The sequence below is a fragment of the Poecilia latipinna genome, unplaced genomic scaffold, assembly GCF_001443285.1.
Source record: "Poecilia latipinna isolate Pla-1442-1.1 unplaced genomic scaffold, P_latipinna-1.0 Scaffold2492, whole genome shotgun sequence".
NCBI classification, from domain to species: domain Eukaryota; kingdom Metazoa; phylum Chordata; class Actinopteri; order Cyprinodontiformes; family Poeciliidae; genus Poecilia; species Poecilia latipinna.
The window spans coordinates 1-22,163 of NW_015115108.1; the positions used below are offsets into that span (position 1 = coordinate 1).

Genomic DNA, 22,163 nt, shown 5'->3' on the forward strand with positions numbered 1-22,163 from the left:
CAGACTCAGCTGTTACCAAGGTGCCGAAACCAATGGCATCCCTGATACCTGCTGTGTATTTGACTAATTCAAAGACGAAAGAAGTCGGCTGGATTATTCAGATGAACTTTAGTGAATAAATAGGATGAACGAATCATACATAATGATATACGAAAAAGTGTAGGAATTCAGCTGACATAAGTCTTTCTGAGAAAAAAAAACTTTTAAATTCTTTCTTCTTCGTCTGTCTTCAAGTTCTTCGACTAGTAATAAAGCATCATGGGATATGTAGTCCATTTTCCGAAGCCAGTGGCAACACTTACGGCTAGTCCCGAAAGCAGTGGCACTTGTGGCAGGTGTCAGCGGAAGTGCCAGTATGAAGTGCCGAAGTCAGTGGCAGCACTGGCAGCTAGTCCCGAAAGCAGTGGCACTTGTGGCACCGGAAGTGCCATTAGTAGGTGCGGCTACCAGTTCGCTTTGGCAGTTCGCTTTGGAGCGAGCGTATGTTTTCTACGCTGACGTTCCTTCCTTCGTGGGGGGAGGGGGTGCGCCGATTTATGTTTTCGCATCCACCTGAATAATGTGCAGTTGCGCCACTGGTTGGAGACGAAACACCTGCGCGACGTCATCGCTGCAGCCGCTTGTCTGCACTCATTGAGCGTGAACTCCTCCAGTCCCCAGTGCGCACAGGGAAAGGATGGGATGCTCCACCAGCTCTCAAACTTCAGCGGTAGACACGACTCGACCCAACGCCAAACCCGAGGAGAGCAACGGAGCCAGCACCACAGGTGACTGAAAAAAGATACGACTTTATTCCTGAATTATCAAAGCTATAATTAAGGCAGGTGTGAATGCACAAAACAGAAGTTGTGTGCAGGGAGTGTTAAGTAGTATTCGTTTTTAGGGAGCTGATGTATCAAATTAATAATTTACTTTAATCAAAGCAGCATAAAAGTAATAAATCTGTTATTTGCTTGTATAAAAGTTAACATTCATGCATGCCTTCAAACCAATGGTTTTCCTCAAATCAAATGCACAAATCACTAATCCACTTCAGTTAAAGTAATGCTATAAGTAGCCCTGTGAGTGTGTCTGTGGAAATGGTGTCAAGTTGGAAGTTCTCTGTTTTCTCCATACAGAGTTGCATTATCCATTTAACGCTGCAGTGAATATAGTTTAGATAAGGGATGCAAATTGGTGCCAGTGGTGTTTCTCTGTGTGCAGCCCGGCGCCTTGTGCGTTCACTTGGGGTGAGCCACATCTCCGCAGGGACAGGATGAGAAAGTTTATTGTCATTAGTTAACGGTGGTTTCTGGCTATGTCCGCCCAGAGCAGATTTGGTGACAGTCTACGGTTTCAGAAGGAAATGGAGAAGCGGAGTCGGGCAGGACTTTGTTGTAGCGGGTTTCAGAGAGGTGCTCTTGCTTTGGTGCAAGTTAGTTTGAACACTTTTGCAGAATGAGGGGTATGCCATCAACAAAACCATGTGTGTGTGTGAGTGAATGAATGAATAGACATTTAAAGTGGGAAGTTTGTTGAAGCAGCTGAGACAATAAAAAGGTAAAAGATTCACTAAGTGGGACCTCCTCTGAGGTGAAAGCATGCAGACGTAACGCTTTAAAGAACACCTAAGGAACTGGGAAAGTGTCTCTGACTTCCCTGTGGAACTGGCAGACAAAATGAGATATGCTCACCAAAGTTTTTCTTTTATTACTGGCTTTTGTTTTGAGTTTATCAGCGAAATAACAGTGAACAGTATCCCTGTTTTCTTGTTATCAGCCTCTTGGAGGTCAGATGGAAATTTATCAGGACGTCTCCGTATTTTTGCATGCATCTTATTTTCCTTCTCCGGATGCCTGAGGGAGGAAAAAAAAAAGTAAACACTTTTTAATCCAAGGCTTGCACCTCTTGAAGACACATTTCCCTAACGCCAAATCTTTCAGTCAGTTCATACGACATGTTTTGTCTTAGTCAAAAACATTTTTTGCTGTTTTCGGCTGTCAATTAGTTTCGTTCCAGCTGACTCTTATGATGTCGAAAGCAGAGACTTGAGACTTCTGCGATCCATGCAAATTATCCCGATGCAAACCATTCCACCCAAAAACTCTCTACAAGTGGAGTGGCGCAACATATCAGCAAGTTGTTAATGTTCCTGAAAGAGTCCTCATAAACATTAACTTAGGTTTATGTCAACCAGAGGTCCCTTTTTAGACATATTTTTGCCTTTAATCTAATAAGCATAGCAGATATTTGGAAGATGAAAAGGTTTTTATTTGTTTTTCACTTTCCAATGAAAGATGTCATCGTATTCCTTTAAAAGTGAATGTTTTTTCTCTTATAGCAACGACAAAGCGATGCATTTTCATGTGAGGAAAGTTTCTGATTAGCTGAAATACGTTGCTGCTGTGTCATGTTAGTAACCCAAATCGTACATATTTCTACTTTTCCTGTTTTGTTTTTTCCTGGGTTTTTTTTTATTAAACCTGACTTGCAGCTGCTACCTGGGTCACGTAAACATAAAGAGCAGTCAGTGGAGGAAGTAACATTACTGCTGCTTTTTAATGCAGAAACGTAGAGCCTTGCATCTGAGCGTTTCTGTTTGTGCAGGTATGTGGTCACTAAGGAACCGCAGCCACTCAAAGTTCTGCTATTAGCTCACCTGTGCTGCTGTGATTCAGGTCATCGGTCTGTTGAAACAGGAAATCTACTTGGGGAAATTAGAAAATGAATTTTAAACTCTCAAAACAAAACACTGAGCCCTTACCCTTCATGTGTCATAGTTCATTATTATTATTATTATTATTATTATTATTATTATTATTATTATTAATAATACTAATAATGTTCAAGGTTGATATTTTGAACATTTACTTTGCGTCTTCATAATATGTTTTCACGGCTTTCTGATGACAGTGCAGGTTTATCTACTTTGTTCAATATCCCACACTTCTATTCACTGTTATTAAAAAAAAAAGCTGGTTTAAAGCTGTAAAATATGTTGAAGTTAGCCTGACAAAGTGAAAGTTTAAGGTACTCTTGGTTATTCATTGTGATGAATACTTGTTAGCTTACTTTCTAGGAACTATTGCGATGTTCTGTGATTGTTTGCCGAGTTGTTGTAAATGTTCCCAACAGGGGCGGCCGGTGAGAATGGAAACATAGCTGAGGACAGCGAGACCATTCCAGACCAAACACCGGCTGAAGGCGGCGATGCTAAACCTGAGAGCGAAGCCGCTGCAGCGGCTACATCTGCAGAGAGCTCTGCCGCAAGCCCCCCAGCAGCGGAGGAGTCGCCTCCTGCAGCGGACAGCAAGCCAGCAGAGGAAGCTGCACCGGCAGAGGCAGCAGCAGGCGATGCTCCAGCAGCAGGAGATGCTCCAGCAGCAGGAGATGCTCCAGCAGCAGGAGATGCTCCAGCAGCAGGAGATGCTCCAGCGCCGGCTCCACCTGCAGACGGCTCTGCCGAAGCAGCACCAAGCTCCCCAGAGGCTGCACCTCCGGACCAAGGTGGGTTACAGTTAAAAATAACAAGCAGTGACATGCAGAGCGACTTGCTTAGTGTTACTGCATTGAGCTGGGGGAAAGCTCAGTCATCTCTGGGTTCAGTTTAAATGCTTCTGAACATCCACGTCCTAACATTGCCCCGCAAGACATTTCCTTTAAAGGATTCACTTTATGCTCTTTTATCAACGCAAATTACTCTTGATATGCAAATCCCCTAAGAGTGACTGATGACTGCATTGAGACAAGCGTCAGGCTGACTTCTCAAAGTTTTGAAACAGGTCGGGCTGTGGGTAAATCACACATTCACGTGCTTCTATTTTACTTAATTTTTTCAATTTGAGAACTCAGAACAACAAAATCCACTTGGACTTGCATCGCTTGACATCAGACCGCTCAGAGGTTTTGCTTCCCGGTGGGAGGAAGACAAGATGTGCAGATTTTTTTCCCTTGCCATTGGTAACCAGAGTGGTTTTAATGCCCTTGTGCAGGTACATGACGTCCCCTCGGTCTTTCTGTAACCAGGTAGTATCCAACAACACCAGTTGGCTGCAGGAATGTGTTTGCAGGCCACACCTCTAAATATTTTTTGCTAAATAATCTGCCTCTGTGTCACTTTACCTGATATTCTTATGGTGATTGGTGAACTATTTGATAGCTCAACTCGTGGTAATGCCTAACCAGAGTGGGGCTGTAAAACAAAATCCCGATATTTTTTTAAACATCTCAGAGAGAATTGTTCAAACCATCATTTGAAAATGAAAAGAACTGTTAAAAAACAGTTTAAAGAGACTGAAGCTAAGGTTCACAGTTTAGCAGGATAACAACCATGAACAAACATCCAGAGCTTCTATGGAATAGTTTAGAATGGTCTAGTCAAAGTCCAGGCCTAAATCAAGTTGAGAATTTGGCAAAACTTGCAAAGTGATGTTCACAGATGTGCAGAGCTGCTAGGTATTTCCTCCAAGACTTAAAGTTTCAGCAAAATGTGTTTCTACAAAGTTTATTAAATACTGAATGTTTTATTAAAAAAAAAAAATCTGTTGTGAATCATGTGCAAGCAAAAAAAAAAAAAGTATAATTTTCCATCTAGCTATTCACTATTAAACGCAGCTTTATATTGGTGTTACACAAAATCTAGATAGAAACAGATTAAGGTTTATGGTTTTAATGTGGCTGCAAGTTGTTCTTTGTCATCTGACAACTTAAATGCAAAATGAAAAACTTTTTTATCAGATATCTTTATTCCAGATATTTTATCTTAAACAATAGGTCCAAGGTATTGATGAACTGTGGAGATTTAAAAAAAATAATCTATGAAATCAACAGATTTGGCTAAGAAAGTCAGAACTTTCAACCAAAGCTAAGTGTGTTTCTAGAGAACACCTCGGGTTTGTAGGGTGATGTTTCCACCTCTGTTGCTCGGTGCACATCTGCACATTGATCTGCGTGACTTGGGGCAGTTTTCACGGCTATCAGTTCTCTCAGTGATGCAAATGACCCTTACCGCGGGCGTTTGTTCAGCAGGTCAACGCTTCACTTTCCTCTACGCTCAATGCAAAGCATCAGACTCTGTAACAACACAGACCAGAGAGGTAGAAGCTTCAGAAGTGCAAACGCGTAAGGATGATAGGCGCTTTTAGTTCTCTTAAATTCACATTTTAGGAAGAGTCTCAAATGTGTTTAGTCCACATATTTCTAAGTGGTGACGGAGAAATGAAAGCAGGACTCATCTGGAGGGTTATCGTCAAGAAAAAAGGGAAGAAAGGCATCTGTACTTTCATGCTTTACAAAAAAGTGTGCAAGTGAAGAAAAATCATTCAAAGAACCTTAGAAAACCTCAAGAATTAACTCGAGAGTAAAGAAAGATCTGACTCTTCAGAAAAAGCCTAAAATATTCAAAACCGTTGCTCAATGGAGACAAACAAAATGCTTGTTCCGGCTCTCGCTCGATCTTGACGCCTCCCCTCTGGTGTCCGGCTTGACTCGGCCTCAGGTCAGGCTCTGACCACGGCCCAGCTTGGTTGTTCTACCTGCAGCCGATGTGTTTTCAGCACTTTGTTTGTCAGTGCCATCCCATTAATTTGCAATCCGAGTCCCCCGGAGAAACCGGAGGACGCCGGCCCAGGGCTTCCACTGATGTCGGGCTGCAGGCCGAACCTCCTTTTCACAGCCAACGCAGAGAGACGATAGCGTGTCACACAAGCAGAGAGCAAGCTCAACCGTTCCTGAGGATTTTAGGGCTCAGTTTAAAAGAGAAGCAATTGAGAAGAAGCGTGCTGATTTCACACAAACAGTGTCACAAGTATTTGGATTTATATTGGAGTTGACCTCATCGTACTCTAATATTTTTCGAAAAAGAAAAAAAAAAAATTCTTCAAAATAAAATCAGGTCAATATGCAGCTCTGGAAAAAAATAAGAGACCACTTAAAATTATCAGTTTTTCTGATTTTACTTTTTATATATATTTATGTTTGAGGAAAATGAACATCGTTATTTTATTCTATGAACTGCTGATTATGTATTATCTTCCACTTCACACTCATGCACTGCTTTGTGTTGGTCTGTTAGATAAAATCCCCCAAGAACAGATTAAAGTTTCTATTTGTAACATGACAAGATGGTAAAAAAGGTGCCATTTACAAATCTGGATCATCGTAAAACAGGAGTAAAAGTTCAGCCATGGGCCATTTGTGGCTAAAATGACAAATGTGAAAGTTCAGCAAAACATTTTTGTCTTTTACTAAGCATGTTTTTTTTTCTTTTGGTGGGTTCATATCCCAAACATCAATTCAGTTCTGTAAAATACAACAAATGCTTTCAGACAAAGAGAGACACTTCCAGTGTTCTTGTTCTCAAGCATAATCGTCCCAAAAAAGTAGTAAACTGCTAAATCTTGTTGAATCTACGGTTATTTACAAATCAAAAATGAAACCAGTTTGTGTCATTCAAATACTTCATGTTTAGTTTATGCGACTTTACAGTTTGGGCCTACGTTGCAAACGTCTAACATAACATTCCTGATTCGAAACCATGTTTTGATCCATGCTCACGTTAAACTCTCTCTCTCTAGAGGCCACGGCGACTGATTCAGAGCCCAAACCAGAGGAGGCACCTGGTGAGCAAATGCTGCATTTTTTTTTTTTATATAAACGATTTACTATTTTGACATCCCGGTGCCCGAAACAAAACCGTACGAGCGCCACTGTTCTCAGACGCCGTGTCTCTGTTTGCATTTCCAGCGCCCGGCGAGTGAAGCGTGACGAAACCGACCACACGGATGAGCTTGCTGGAAGAGGCGCTCCCCGTCCGTGTGCATGGGTGGGAGTGCGAGTGTTTGTGTGGAAGAAAAACATGCCTTGTTGCCAAGATGCTGACCCTGATGATGACCTCTGTCATTCAGGGTTCCTCTGTCACCATTGTGCCTTTTCCCCTCCTCCCCCTTCTTGACGATGCACAACTACAGTTTTTACTGTACATAGACAGATATGTTCATCGGAGAGAAGTTTTAGAGAAATCATTATAATCGATATTTATTGTATGTATAGAAATGTTTGACTTGGATTAGAATCTGTCCAGATTTTTTTTTTTTCTACAAACTATATTCTGACAAAAACCGTAGTTTATTTTACCAGTTTAAATACACAAGGTGGCCTTCTTCAATTTGATGTTCTATTGTTGTTATGAAGGTCCTGGAGAAATAAACGCTGCCTTTGCTGAATTAAATAAGAACATTCCTACGTCTCATGACGATGAAAGCCTGAAATTTGTTATAAGCTGTGAACTATCACATAAATTAAAAAGGCAGTATAAAAAATAATAAAATAAAGAAAAGACACTCGAGACGTTTGTTTCTTTGAATCAACACGTTTCGACAATTATGGAGGAATTACTACTTTATTTGTTGCTTCTCTGTTGAGGGACCCGGTCCGGAAACAATGCCGCCTCTTCGGGAAAACCTGAAACGATTGGACGCCTTGTTGCTTGGCTACAGCTTGTTTGGGACGCGGTCGGCGAGTCAGGAGTCAGATAAAGGGCCGAGGACGGCGATCGCCTCGATTTCCACCAGCGCACCCTCAGGAGACAAGACAAGATTTCATGCATGCAAGCATTTCTATAACAAAAGAGCCATTTAAACTGAATTAAACTAAATTTGATAAAAATCTGCAGCTCAACTAACATGCAATTTTTGTTGATTTAGACCAGGAAACGCTCATATAGTTAATATGGGAAATCCTTTTGGAGCTAAACTTTGCTGAAAAGGTTTATTTATTGTTTAAATAAAATATCACACTTCTCAAATAGCTAAAAATATATACTTGAATGCATAAGTTTGTAGTTCAGAATGTTTCATTAAGTTGGTATATCGCATTAGCAACATATAACAAGGCAGGATTAGCACTGTATAAGAGGAACCTACAATTAAGGAACTGATTTGCATTATTTAAAAAAAAAAAAACAGGTCGACATTATTTAACCTTTAAAAAGATACTTTAAAATCCTAATGCCGTTTGTGCACACAAAAGAAAAATGAAATCTTCCTAAAAACTGCTGAAAAATATTTTTTAGATATTTTTCCGCCACTCCAAACAAGTCGGTCTCGTAAAGCAAAATTATTCACATCAATATAAATATTCTGAGGGACTTTAACCCTTTGAAGTATATTTACATAGACACTGCTTTTAATAATAATAATAAAAAAAAACTATAAATACTATCATTTGCATAAAGTACTGTTTATGTAGTTTTTGGTTATTGTTGTTGGTCAATAAATGGGTCAATATTTGCTACAAACATTTTCTTTCCTCATTCATTCGTTTGTTGGTTTGAAACAATGTGACTTTTTGTTGCTGGTTCTTTTTATATTTTGCCGATTTAAGGAGCTGGCATGGCAAGTCTTAAAAAAATAAAGAAGTATAAAAAACAAATAGCACAAAATTCTCTTAAAGGCTAATATAACTTGTTCAAGGAACAGATTATTTCTCCACTCAGAAATCTCAGCTTGATAAACAACACTGGCAGAGGAAACAAATATATTCTGTGATAATCTAATACAACTACGAGCCCTGAAACTCTGAATCTTTACGGCTTCAATTAAAGTCCCTAAAACTGCAGGAAAACGGCTGCAGGACTTTTAATAAACATCATTTCGGTAACAAACCAGCTGAAGAGGTTTAACAGACAGTTAATGTAGAGATTAATTAGCAAAACCATTTGCATCCTTTAATGCCGTCGCATTTAAAAACGAAGCAGAAGAATCTGCAGGCTTGGATCGGTACTCACTCTAGGCAGAGCAGCAACCTGGTAGGCAGCTCTGGCAGGGAAATTAGTGCTGAAAACTGGAAGAAAACAAAGTTAATAGCTGCGAATTAAGGATGTTTTGTGTTTTGCTAAACTAATTTTTTAAAGATCTTTTTAATAATAAGTAAACTCTACCTCAAATAATCCCTACTTTGGCCTTTAGTTGCGTTTGTTTCACTGTGAGGTCAGAGATTATCAGCTTGGCTCATGTGTCACACCAGTTTAAGGCAGATAAACACATTTTTAAACGTTTCATGGGGCAGAGGAGCTGAAATGTAAAAAGGCTCTTCGAGCTGGAGGAAAATGCTATGAATTCACCTAATATATACATATTACCTTTTGTTTGCTTCCATGTAATATTTTTTTTAAAAAAGGAGATAAGTTTATTGAAAATTCAATCAATATTTGAGTACAAGTGGAAGCTGATGAGTGGGGATAATAATCTGATGAACTGCACACAAGCTTTAAACCACCAGTTTGCCAGAATCTGACTTTGTTCTAAAGTTTCACAAACTTTTTCAAAGGTCTTCTAAAGCTTTTCTGTGGATTTTGACTGCCTTTTACTTTATTATTTGTTTCCTGTTTAGTGGTGGCTCCCGGCCAACATAAAGGAGAGGACAAAAACAGAAAGTGTCACATTTTACGTCCAGTTTATAAAATGATTAAAATCTGGCTCACTGGAAGCAAAACATCAACAAATGAGGGTTTATTCAAGACTTTTGCCCATTACTATAGTTGTGTTTGGTCATTTTGACCAAATTAAAGGGGTCGTTTGGATTTGCTTTGGTTCGCTTCCTTTCTGCTTCCTCCCTGCAGAGTCAGGGAAAGTTTCCTGGTTTGCAGGGTTGAACTGGACCTGAAGGGAGGCAGGAGCTCGGCGCGTTGAGTCGCTGTCCTGAGGAGCAGTGCTTGCTGGGAAAGGTTGGGTTACATCGGTGTCCACTTACAACTCTGGACTCAGCCGGTTCCATTACACCGGACTGTTGTAATCCAGGAGGAAAAGCCCAAACACTTCCACTGCACTGATGCAGCAGAGGGAGAGCTAAACGTCAGATTGCGAGCCAGGGGTCAGGGGCCACAGTCGATGCTTGGGTAGAGCAATACTGATGGCTGCAGAGAGGTCCAGGGTTCAATTCCGGGCCTATTATCCCTGTGCATGTTTCTTCCTCTTCTTCTACTTCCTCTCAGAGATCTGCAAACTTTGTCTCATCGTACGGATGGAATAATACCACTAATAATGTATTAATAATATATTAAGAATAAGAATGTATTATTTGGAGTATTGGAAGATAAATTAATATTTAAAATAATTACTTTTAAAATGCTGTTAGAAGTTAAATCCAAGTTTGTATTATTATTATTAACAATATTACTTGAAAGTAATGGTTAATACCTAAAAAAAATTAAATGAAATGCCGACTGTTCAGGTTTTACCGGACACAGACATATGTCGTCATCAGTTCTTATTATTTTGGTTAAAAGCTGCCCCCTGGTGGTTTACGTCAGGTACAACATGCGTCTCTCCAACAGCTGTAACGTTAAATAAAAACGGAAATTTTTTTTATCTGGTTTCTCAATAATTATGTCTTAAATTTTAAAATAAACAGGATTATGTGAGACTGGTGTGTGGGAGAGTCACTCCAAACTCTTGATATGCAATAATGAATCTGTGAAATCTGATTTAATAACTACTCATGAACTATTTTAACTCTTTTTTGTGTATTTTAACTTGTTTGCATTGAACTGATATTTTTTTTATATTTATATGAAGACATACAGGGAAAAAAAACATCTGTGGTTGGCAAAGTGTTATTAAACACATTCAAATGCTTTACTAAAGCTAATATTAAGTAAAGTAGAGTTTATTATTTTCAATTTACATGGAGTTAGGAGCTACACAGGAGAATAAGTTATTGATACTTTTGCCTAAAATAAATCTAAATTACTGGCTTACATGTCTTGTAGACGTCGTTGACGGTGTTGAAGTCGTTCATGTCCTTCATCAGCACCGTGGTCTTCACCACTGAAGTGAAACAATTTGGGAATTTGAGTTCAACATTAAAATCAAGCGATGAAAGCAAAAAGAAGGCAACTAACAACAGATTGTGCAGAATGTGCAAAGTCTCACCGTTACTGTAGTCACAGCCTGCAGCTTTAAGGATTTCCCCCATGTTGCTCAGAGCCTGAGTAGAAAGAAAGTCTTCAGTCTCCTTTCCCTAAGAGTTAACGGTCAAATCTGAGCCCGGGTGAAGAAGTCTGTTTGTGGGTCACCTGTTTGGTCTGAGCCTGCACTCCTCCGTCCACCAGCTGACCGGAGGCCACGTCCATCCCAATCTGACCCGAGACGTACATGGTTCTGTCCACCACCACCGCCTGGCTGAGTGGGACACGCAAACACAGACAAACTATGTGAGGATGTGAACATTTTAGCAGACAAAATGTGACGTCTGGGCTTTTTAAGCACATAATTGATTCTTTAATGTGAAAGTAAAATAATTCACAACAAACTGATATTAATAAATTAAGGTGTATTAGACCCATCTACCTGTAATGTCATTTGAAATTAGCGCTAATCCGTTTTACATTATACTAAAAGACTAAGTTGAATAAAGTTGCCACTACCTCCACTCACCACAAGGGGGCGCTTCCATCTCCCCAAACTAAGTTAAACAACTAATGTACTGAAGAATTTCACGAATTAATTCTCGTTTGAACATTTCAATGATACGGTTCTGATTGATATTATATTTAGCGTCACTATTACAAAAATACTTCCAGATTTAATCCTGATTAATGTGCGGACAAAAAAAAAAAATCCCACCTGATTTAATCTGAAACAGCTGATTGGCTAAAGCAGGAACACCCCAGTTTATTCAAACGCACCTTTAAAGCATTTGTTAAAAAAAAAAAAAAAAAAAAAACAAAGGTGCATTTTAATCTTATTTTCCAGATAAAGTGGGCATAATCTTACCTATAAATGCCCTGCCTCACCGGGGCTTTCGGTGTGAAAATGATTTTCCGAGGAGTCGCTGCCATTTCAAGTCCTGTCTGCTTCACAGCGATTTCTCTCCTCTCTACGAAGTTACACTTTTGCACGGCGAGCAGCAGGTGAGTTCACTGGACAGGAAGTCCCGCCCCCGAGCAAACAAGTGTCTTTTTGCCCCCCCCCAAATAGACTTCAACCTCCCAGATTTTGCAGCAAAGACATGAAGCGGTGCAGAGCTCTTGTTTTAAACTTTTCTTACCTGTACGGACCGATGGCATTTGGAGCTGATGTGGTGTAAACGATCTTTCTGTTGAGCGCAGACATGTTTTTCCACTCTCTCCCTCTTTTTAGTGCAACTCAAGTGCTGTGGGTTGAATGAAATGGCTGCACGACAGCTTTTGGGAACGCTGTAAAAGAAAGAAAAAAATACCGTAAAACTGAGACTGAAAGCGCAGTAAGGAAGTTTACAGCGGCGTAAAAGCATGCGTAAAATGGCATTGCGCGTGTAGAACAACACGTACGGTCACAAACCTCAGGATCAAAGTTCATTTACGATGTCATAGATAAGAAACCAAGGTCTGATAACTATATGCAACTTTTATTATTACACGTTCTCAAAGTATTACAAACAAAAAAAATTAAAAGGGTTTAATGCTTACATTCCACTCTGCATCAAATCAAAAATAAAGCAGAAAAAAAAAAATCCGTAAATGAACCCAAATTTTATTTAATTTTGCACAAGTGACGGGGACAGCTGAGTCAATTTCCTATTTTAATTTAACTTTTTTTTAAAAAATGAAAACAGAATAATAAATCATCTTCCATATTAACTGTGCACTCACTAGAAGAGCATCCGTCTAAAATGCAAACATGCATAGTCGAAAAGACAGCAAAACATCCGTTTGGCCCACGAGGTGGAAATTTCAACAGTCAAGATCACGTTTTATAAATAAAAAAAAAAAAAAAAAAAATTCTAACACAGGCGAATCATATTCCTATGCAATTTATTGCGGTGCAGACTCCAGGCCCTAAAAGTAAAAGGTGACAATTTACAAATGACTTAATTCTGATCAATTAGAAGGAAAACAAATCTGAAGAGAAGCAGATATGGTTTACATGATACAGTACTGATGCCGTTTATATTGCCTGCTTATTCCAGATAAGTCAGTAACAGATCTGCTTATTCAAAATAAACAGGCGATCCACATTCATATGCAACAGAAACCTGCAAAAAAAAAAAAAAAAAAAAAAAAACGTACAAGATATTAAGACGGTTATTTCATTCAGGATCATTGTTAACATAAAAAATAGAGAAAAAGGCTTTTTTTTTTAAAGACAGCTTCTTATTTAAGGGATCAAAGGTGTTAACAGCTTCCAAATCACCAGATATGCTTGTATTTTTGATCTCGTTTTGAGAGTTCAGCCTGAAAATGTCAAAATTCAGCTTAAATTTAATCGGATACAAATTTACTGCAGCACAGACGAAGCTGAATCCAGCAGAAAAAAAAACAAAAAACCTTTATGCGTCATAGGAACGTAATGATGAAGAAAATATCACCACGTTGGTGAGGCCAATATTAATATCAAAGAGGATCGTTTAAAATGTGACATTTGTTCCAGGTGTAATGAATTCATTCTTTGCATCCTGACAGGATATTAGCCTGATGGCATCTCAGTGCAGTAGTTGCTCCCAGCTGACAACCAGTTTATTAAAATGCAATAGACTGGAGAAAACAGATTTGGGGAGACTTTGTAACCAATTTTAAATATTTGCACAATTTCCTGATTTGTTGATGCATTTAGAAACTGAAAATATTTGTTTTGATGCTGTTAATGTATATTGATTTATTAAAAATTGGTTGATTCTGAACTCGTATCAATTTAGCTTTTAAAGTGTTACAAGATGTTTTACTGATAAACAGTGAATGCGTCGCTGCCCTCTAGCTTAAGAGGAAAATAAAAATTTCCTCTGCCAAGTTTATTGAGGATTATCTTATCCATCTCTGATTTTTAAGCATAACTACTTTATTACAAAAGGAAGCCAAATATCTGTGTGCCAACAGGTTGTTTTAGGTTTCAAAGAAAAAAAAAAAAAAAAAAAAAAGCATTTTACCCTAAAACACTGTATTCCTTCAACAAAACAAAAACGTAGCCATGCACTACTGCAGCAGGGAAAATCTGAAAAATAAAGCAACAAAGAGGAATTAAAATGCAACCGTTGTAGTTAGATGTGATGAATCTGACAGTTTTGCTTTAGTTTCTTAACTCTAATGTCAGACGAATCTGAAATCTAAATCATTTAACAACTTCAGAAGACTTTTCAAACAGTTTTGTTTTACCGCTTGGTCATCCCTCATCTGGATCGATTAGCAGAATATCACTGTGAATGCATATCACTGTGAGCTAACAGGATGATGTGTTTGACCGAAGAGGCACTAAGATACATGACGTCTGTTAAAGCAGACGGTGCAAAAAAATGAAAACCCCAAACATGAAAACTAAAACGAACCCAAAAAGTTGGATCATAAAGACTGATAAGTTTGAAGTTCTCTGGTACGTAACCCGCCCACGATGTTTCCTTTACAGCTTCAAACCAGAGCGCGGCGCAAACGTCCCGTTATGTGGCGTTTTATTACATTGCTTGTTATTTTAAGGCATTCACAAAGTCAGCATAATTCTGATTGTCTTTGGTCATAGTCGAACCTCCACAGCATCTGATGGTGGTTATTTCCAAACTAGGCTCTGCGTTATATTTACATTGGAAGTAAAAAGTCTGAAGAAGAAAATAAAGGAAAAAAAAAAAAAAAAGCACTTCATTAGATCTGCTGCGTCTACAGCTGCTCCTGCTGCAGGACTGACTTCCTTATGTGCCGATGCCGACTCCTAAGGCTGACAGTTCACAGAGAAAAGAGGAAATTCCTTTTTAAGATGGCCTCAGGGTCACTTCTCTATTTTTTGCCCACAGTCCTGATCAGCGTTTACCAGAAAGCGGCTTCACAGCAACTGCGTAGAAACAGACGTCATCCAGGGAAGAAAGCATCTAAACTTCATTCGGAGGCCAGTTAGCAGTCAGTCGGGACGTTAGAGGGTTTAGGCAAGAACAACATGGTGGTCTTTGTTCTCCTGCTGGGACAGAAGTTTGCTGCTGGCTTTGGGAAGGGGAGGAAGGATCGGAAGAGCCCTTAAAAGTTCTGTTGTCTTCGCTTCTTAGCATCCATTGCGTCCAGGATGGGTTGCCGCTTGGCGGTGTAGCGCTGCCGCAGCTCCTCGATCTCCCGCTCCATCATGGGATCCAAGGCGGTGAGGCGCAACTGCAGCTCCTCAAAGTCCAGGTTCTTCAACTGAAGACACACACACAAAAAAAATAATAATAATAGGAAGGAAATCAGATACAGGCTTCACAAAACATCGAATGAAAGGATGGATGGATAGACGGGCAAATGGGGGAGATTGATTAAAGAATAGTCAAACATTGAGGGAAGGAGAGGCCAACAATAGACAGACTGAAAGAAATTGTTTGAAAAGCACAGCCAGGACACTCACAAAGTTAAAGTCTCCATCCTGCGGGACCTTCCAGTTATCAGGAAAGACATTTTTGGACTGGATGTGGTAGCCGGGCTGCTCCAGCGGCTGATTTTGGTTGTAGTTTTCCTGCTGCTGAGCCGCCTTGTTGGAGTCCTGCTTATCAAAGTAGTCCATGAAGGAAGGACGTATGGGCTGCTGGGGGGTGGCATTCCCTGTGAATGAAGAAGAGGCTCTAGTTAGGAAAAAATGTGTCTCAGGGGAAAAGAAATGTGCAAAAAAAATCTCGGACAAGCTCAAATTTCAGACTTTTAAAGATTATAAATGTAATTTGAGATTTATATCTCCACAGAAACATACAAATTTTGTCCATCCAACTGGCGATAATTTTTTCTTCTAAACATCAAAGCAGATTCAAATGGTAGAATGACCATTTCCAAAGAAAAATGGGTGAAGATTTCAGTCCTCTGATGTGCAGAGCTTGAAGAAACAAAACTGCAGCTGTAACTGCAGCACAGGTTAAATTTACAAAGTCTTGACTCAGGATGTGGCTCAATTCAACTGCAAAACACATTTCTTTAGTTTGTGGTGAGAAAAAGTTTGAGGTTCTTTACTTGCCCTTAGTTTTGCAAAGCGTCATACATGATTCTTTTAATACGAACAATGACAAAAACTAACCACCAACAGAACATCGTCTCAATCTGGTTTCTGAAAACGTTCTGGAGAATAAAATGTTTTAAATTGTCTTTTGGTCTTACTTCTCATTGACCCTTGGTCTTCCTCCTCCTCTTCGTCATCACTATTGATGACCATGGTCCCCAGGTCGGACTCCAGCATGGTGCTGCCGTGTTCGATCATGGTTTGGGCCCCGTCGCTCATCGTGCTGGTGGCCCGCATGGTCCCGGCGCCCTCAGAACCCGACTTCACCATGGTGTGGGAGTCCACCTCGGTCTCCTCCTCCTACGAAGAGAGAGAAAAAAAAAAAGTAACGCAACAATGAGCCGTCTGCTGGATTATCATTTCCCTGGAAACGTAGCAATATCTCAGCCAGACTCGTACAGAGTTATCATCCTCCTCCTCCAGCTCTCTCTGCTGCTCCTGCTGCCTCTTGGCTTTCATCTCCATGGCCTCAGTTATCAGATCTCTGAGGATCGACACGGGTTTGGCCTGGCTGATGAACGGATGCTGCAAAATAGTAAAAAGTCTTAATTTGAATCTATACATGCGTTCAGATCAGTTTGTGTGCGAGATACTCGTATCCATGCGTGTGGTATTTTGTCATTCTGCTCCAACCTGTAGGAGCTGTGTTGCTGTTGCTCTCTGATCTGGGGTTTTGACCAAACACTTTTTGACAAAGTCTGTGAAGTCATCTGACCAATGCTCCGGCTTCCTGAACGTAGGAGGAGGGTTGGTGGGGATCATGAAGATGGCCTGAAGGAAAGACGCAGGGCCGCAGAGGAGAACAAAGAATTACAACCGAGTACAAGCACCAGCTTATTAAAAAAATTAAACTGTGGACTTACTCTCATCGGGTGGATGTCAGCATAAGGAGGTTTCCCCTCTGCCATTTCTATAGAAGTGATGCCCAGAGACCAGATGTCTGCTACGCAGTTGTAGCCGATCTCCTGGATCACTTCTGGAGCCATCCAGAATGGAGTACCAATCACAGTGTTTCTTTTTGCCATGGTGTCCTTTAGAAGGAAAACATGTCAGGAGTATTTTTACTTAATTTCCATGAATAAAAACCAGAAATAAACTAAAGGACTCAAATCAATGTTATGACACATTTTAAATAAAATTACAATGGCGGTGACCTTTAAAATGAGAGTTTAAAACAATGCAAGTCTTTAATAACACGCATACAGACAGCATTTACAGGTAAGTGCTCATAACTCAAAAGGTGTCATATTTTAAGAGAAAGAAAATAAAGCGGGCCATATCCGAGAAAGGATTTGAATTTTTGTTTTACAAATAATGTGAAAAGTTTAATGTTCTATATTCAGATGCCCCGAGTCGTCACTTTGTAGCTCCACCATTTGCTTTTACTTTAACCCTCCCTCCAGCAGTCTTAAGACATTGGGTCATTTTGACCCCACAAGTTTTTTACTCTGTACGCAGTACACCAGGGACACAATGACCTCGCGTGTGCTTTTACAAGTTTTTTTATTTGATGTAGTTTTGGGAATTGACAGTCTGATAGGATAAGCCCCCGTTAGCTCCCTGCGATTCTCTAGTGTCTGACCGTGACATTTGCTGTGCTCCTCCTGAGCGTCGCGCCAAGACCAATGGAGGAAGGTTAAAGTGCTTTGTAACCGGTTCCCTGCAATTAATAAATCTCGTTCAGTTGGTTTATTTTACCGTCAACTGCCCCGCAACTCCAAAGTCAGCCAGTTTGGCATGACCCTCCGTGTTGAGAAGGATGTTTCCTGCCTTAATGTCACGATGGATCTTTCTCATGAAATGAAGGTACTCCAGACCCTTTAGCGTTGACTTCAGGATGGTGGCAATCTCATCTTCTGTCAGCTGGTGTAAGAGAAAACCCAAGACAATACTAGGATGAGAGAACCATTAAAGTGACACATCTATGACATCTAATTATGCGCGAGATCAGATGTGATGGTGGTGTGTCAGTTAAAAGTATTTGTTAAAAAAGCCTTTAAAGCACAATAGGTCAACTACATAAACTGCAATATGGGTCAAATGTACAGACAAAGTTATAACACACAGTTTTGTTTCGCAGCCTGATGATGTCTGAAACGGATCCAGCTCCACAGTACTCCATGACGATCCACAGGTCCGTGTTCTTGAAGTAACTTCCATAATATTTTACAACATAAGGGCTGCAAGGAGAGAAGAAATGCAGTTAAAAATAAAAGCTTCAATTTGAACAGAAAGAGCATTAGCAACCCAAATTAAAACCCCAAAGAGACGATTAGACCGTCAGCAGCTAAGACTTTGTGTACAATACTGCCGATTTGTTTCAGCTAAAGTTTGGGGTAATTTTTAGTAAAGCAGTGTGGTAGCCCTACCTGTCACACTGCTGCATGATGGAGATTTCCTTGATGATTTCCTGCAGATCGGACTCCACAGGAACCTGCTTGATGGCCACCACCTGCCCTGACTCTTTATGGATGGCCTTGAATACACTGCCATAGGAGCTAAACGCACACAAATCACAGAAAACATTTCATAAGAGAAACTACCAACAGCCAGTCGTTAAAAAGAGTGGAAACAAGAACACTTCTTACCCTTCACCAAGTTTCTCCAGAACATCAAACACTTCCTCTGGCTGTTTGGTCAAACTGTCCTCACTCAGCTTTTTCAGCTTACTGCAAAATGAAACAAGTCATCTAATGACATCAGTGACGCTGATAACATCTACTTCAGTCATGATAAATCCGAAATGTTTGGGTTGATGCAATATGATAATGATGACACTTAAAAATGTCCATCGTTTTTTATGAATTTTACCTCTTGAATGGGAAAAACTATAACCGACAAGATAAAGATAGGATTGGTTAACAGTCAGGGTAATAATAAAAATGTCCTAAAAGTCTAAACAAGACGTAACCTCATGAGCGCGACACAAAACACTTCCAACAGACTTTGGTTTCTTCAGCGTCAAACACGTATCGTAATATTTCAAATATTTGATTGCGATTCAGTAAATTTGCTTTTCTCGGATAAAAAAAGAAAACCAAAATCCCATAAACAACCTTAACCTCAATTGTTACTCAATTAATATTAAACGGAAACCATATTAACAATTTTCATGTGGCGTCCGTGAATCATTTCTGATCTTTTTGTCGATATTTTGAGTCAAAACTTTAAAATTAAAGTGAAGCTAACTAAGTTAGCTTAGCATAAGCTAGCTGAGCTACCGCCTACATTAGCAAATTTAAATGACGACTTCGGATATGCCCACGAACCTTTTCGGCGCTGACGGCTCCATGACGCTAACCCTTAAGAACTAAAAAAAAAACACAAAATATAAACTTATGATGTCGGATAAGTCAGGAGTAGCCAAGATACGGACATCGTCCGTAAACTAGCCTGTTTGTCATAAACTAGTGGAGGGCCAGCTGGGGGGGAGCTCTTCAAATGATGGACACTTTTGCGGTTTCAACGGCACCACACCGCCGCCTTTAGGAAAGGAATGGAATGACAGAAATAGCCAAGGACGTGAATACTTTGAAAACGCTGATAATAACCAAGTTATCACAATTAAAACCCTAAGTGTGTTGCCTATGGCAATGATTTATCTAGAAAAATATATATACAAGAACGTTTCTTCATGTCAACCGCAAACCTTGAAGAAACGTTTCTTCAAGAAACATTTCACCTCTTTTTAAGAAACATTAAATTATTATGGTTCTTAATTTGTTATTAGCAAGCTATAATAAAAAAAATAAATGCAGATTTTAGTCAGTCTTCAGGTTTTTTTCCCTCCCAAATTACACCGAATTTCCACAACGGACTGACATTAAAATGTACGAAAAATATTTTTTAAATCTATTTTTTGTCATTTGTTTGAAAATTATTTTCTTTTTGCATTGAAAAGATTTAACATCTTACATTTAGATACACATTTTACACCGGTGAGATTTATACATTTATGAATCATTTTTAAGTACATCCTAGTCCAGCTGGTGGCGCTAATGCGTGTCTAAAATGGCTTACCGTAAAAGGCAAAGAAGAAAACCGGAAACTACTTCGACGTCATTTGTGCGCATGGCGAGATAAAAGTAGGGGTAAACAGCTAGCATATAGAAAGGTAAACAGGGACTTTTTTTATTATTATGCCTTTCCTTTGTCTATTATAGACGTACTTTGTTATAATTGCGTCAGTAAGAGCATGCAAATAATTGTGTAGTTTAACTAATAAGCTGTAGTTTACCTAATAAGCTGATTGATTTATACTGACCCTATAAGTAGCACCATGCTACTTATAGCATAGTGCTATAAGTAGCATGTTTTTGTTAGCATTCTGTACTGAAATCGGTTAGTATGTGGTGATATTAAGAGGTTTCCTTCCTATTTTTGCAGGATAAAATGGACGCACAGAAAGATCTACAGCCGCCCAAACAGCAACCGATGATCTACATCTGTGGAGGTAATCAGCTATCGTTCCCGATTATATGGATAAACATGTTTAGAGGTGGCTAACTAAGCTATTACAAAATATAAACGCTGTTTATTTATATTCAGTTATACAGAAAATTGTGATGCACATATACATCTAAAAAGTTAGAATATCATATCATAAAAAAGTTTATTTTTTTTAATCACTCGTTTCTCAAAGTGAATTCACGCTTTCGTCACATACAGCGTAAAAAATATTTCAAGCATTTATGTCTTATAGTCTGAGGAGTATGACTTACAGAGAATCAAAGCTCAGTGGATGCCATCGTTTCATATTTACTAAAATTACTCCGTTCAGGCCACTCAAGTTCCTCTGCTCCAAACTCACTCATTCAGGTTTCCTTATGGTCCCTGATTTTATTCTGGTGTGTCTAATTGGAGCAGAAATGGGCCCACCCCCAATTTGTTTCCACAAAATCGGAAGTATAAAAATATTTTTAAAATATTTTTGGGATTCTTGATTATTAAAAGTTCATTTCACTTAAGTAAAGGGGTAAAGTCAAATGTACAGAATCATACATCTCTAGTAAAAAGCATGATCTCTTTTTTTTTAAGGAATTTATCAATCAGCGGTACATCCATATTATCTTTAGCTTCAGTGTTTGTGATTTTTGATTATTTGAAGTTGCATCACCAGAACTTGAAATGTCTAATTATCTACTTGTACTTTTGCAGACACATGATTAACTTTTGTTCATTTACAGCAGTGTGTTAAATACATTTATCTAAAATTGCATTAAATCTCAGTGTTTGAATCTGAAATGTTATCTCCTCAAGACTTAACGAATTTTTTAGTTATTCACATTAGCTTCAATTAGCTTTAAAATAATCAATTAAGTCTTAAGTGTCTATGATCATAATTGATGTTTCTGTTATGGTGTCATGCCTCTGATCATGCTGGAGGAGCCTATCTGACTCTTTCTTCTTCTATTTATTTTTTGCAGAATGTCACACTGAGAATGAAATTAAAGCTCGTGATCCCATCAGATGCAGAGAGTGTGGCTACAGAATCATGTACAAGAAGAGAACAAAGAGATGTATCCTTTTCCTGAGTGTTTGTGTGGGAGACAGAGCTGTAAGACGTCTCTAACCCTAAATTAAAATCAGATGTGTGAATACACTGCCACTCTTTCTGCACATTTCCTCAATTCTCTAAACCCAGTGGTTGTATTTGATGCCCGGTGAAGAAGAGAAGAGCGACAGATTTGACTTTAGTTGTTTTTTTTTATTATTATTATTGTTTTTGTAGTGTATCACCATGTAAATAAACAGTCTCTCAAGCCTGTCATCTGCTATCCCTCTCTCTTTTTAAATTATTTCAATTAATTTTACAAAGGAGTAATGTGTGAAAATTTTCTCTCTTTTTTTATTTTAGAAATTGATAAAATGACCTTCTCACAGATGTTCACAGTATAAAATATAAAAGAGCACAACTCCTGTTTTCGCTGTACTTCTTGAATTGTTGCAGGAAGTACAGTCTTTGCTGCTCTACAGTGCATACCTCCAAAAGGTTTTGAAAAAGGCTTGTCTGGATTGTGCCTGCTGATAATCCAGGGGTATTATACCTAGATTGTCAACTTATTTATTGTCTGCCCCTGTTTATAGTAGGGGTGGATTTTCAGAGGAGCAACACAATGAAAAACAAAATCAGATTGTTTTTAATAACGCAGTAAATAAATAGAAAAAAACTTTTGTAGCTAGCTAAAGCGCATTGTTTAAAACCATAGTCAT

At 39.1% G+C, this 22,163-nt stretch overlaps 4 protein-coding genes across 7 annotated transcripts; 2 read left to right on the forward strand and 2 right to left on the reverse strand.

Moving 5' to 3' along the window:
• Nucleotides 1-254: 254 nt before the first annotated feature.
• LOC106938037 (skin secretory protein xP2) lies at nucleotides 255-7,324 on the forward strand. The gene is made up of 4 exons (XM_015019866.1): nucleotides 255-767; nucleotides 3,115-3,486; nucleotides 6,555-6,599; nucleotides 6,724-7,324. Exons 1-4 carry the CDS (start codon nucleotides 677-679, stop codon nucleotides 6,735-6,737), a joined length of 522 nt encoding a protein of 173 aa, XP_014875352.1. The 5' UTR covers nucleotides 255-676; the 3' UTR covers nucleotides 6,738-7,324.
• Nucleotides 7,325-7,362: 38 nt separating this feature from the next.
• LOC106938039 (ribonuclease UK114-like) lies at nucleotides 7,363-12,203 on the reverse strand. 2 transcript variants are annotated; one of them, XM_015019867.1, is made up of 6 exons: nucleotides 12,028-12,203; nucleotides 11,054-11,159; nucleotides 10,911-10,965; nucleotides 10,737-10,805; nucleotides 8,765-8,820; nucleotides 7,363-7,556 (listed from the first exon to the last, which is right to left on the reverse strand). In XM_015019867.1, exons 1-6 carry the CDS (start codon nucleotides 12,090-12,092, stop codon nucleotides 7,500-7,502), a joined length of 408 nt encoding a protein of 135 aa, XP_014875353.1. In that variant the 5' UTR covers nucleotides 12,093-12,203; the 3' UTR covers nucleotides 7,363-7,499. The 2 variants fall into 2 exon arrangements, with proteins under 2 accessions (XP_014875353.1, XP_014875354.1); XM_015019868.1 differs by lacking the exon at nucleotides 12,028-12,203 and adding an exon at nucleotides 11,754-11,902.
• A 324-nt stretch (nucleotides 12,204-12,527) lies between these two features.
• stk3 (serine/threonine kinase 3 (STE20 homolog, yeast)) lies at nucleotides 12,528-20,784 on the reverse strand. 2 transcript variants are annotated; one of them, XM_015019864.1, is made up of 11 exons: nucleotides 20,672-20,784; nucleotides 18,539-18,619; nucleotides 18,320-18,448; nucleotides 18,016-18,130; nucleotides 17,649-17,813; nucleotides 16,814-16,981; nucleotides 16,584-16,721; nucleotides 16,350-16,475; nucleotides 16,049-16,250; nucleotides 15,312-15,505; nucleotides 12,528-15,109 (listed from the first exon to the last, which is right to left on the reverse strand). In XM_015019864.1, the coding sequence occupies exons 1-11, from the start codon at nucleotides 20,704-20,706 to the stop codon at nucleotides 14,951-14,953; spliced, it is 1,512 nt and encodes a 503-aa protein (XP_014875350.1). In that variant the 5' UTR covers nucleotides 20,707-20,784; the 3' UTR covers nucleotides 12,528-14,950. The 2 variants fall into 2 exon arrangements, with proteins under 2 accessions (XP_014875350.1, XP_014875351.1); XM_015019865.1 differs by lacking the exon at nucleotides 20,672-20,784 and adding an exon at nucleotides 19,220-19,391.
• polr2k (RNA polymerase II, I and III subunit K) lies at nucleotides 19,967-21,720 on the forward strand. 2 transcript variants are annotated; one of them, XM_015019869.1, is made up of 4 exons: nucleotides 19,967-20,064; nucleotides 20,334-20,403; nucleotides 21,377-21,469; nucleotides 21,595-21,720. In XM_015019869.1, exons 2-4 carry the CDS (start codon nucleotides 20,343-20,345, stop codon nucleotides 21,615-21,617), a joined length of 177 nt encoding a protein of 58 aa, XP_014875355.1. In that variant the 5' UTR covers nucleotides 19,967-20,064; nucleotides 20,334-20,342; the 3' UTR covers nucleotides 21,618-21,720. The 2 variants fall into 2 exon arrangements, with proteins under 2 accessions (XP_014875355.1, XP_014875356.1); XM_015019870.1 differs by having other exon boundaries at nucleotides 19,971-20,064; nucleotides 20,337-20,403.
• Nucleotides 21,721-22,163: the final 443 nt, after the last annotated feature.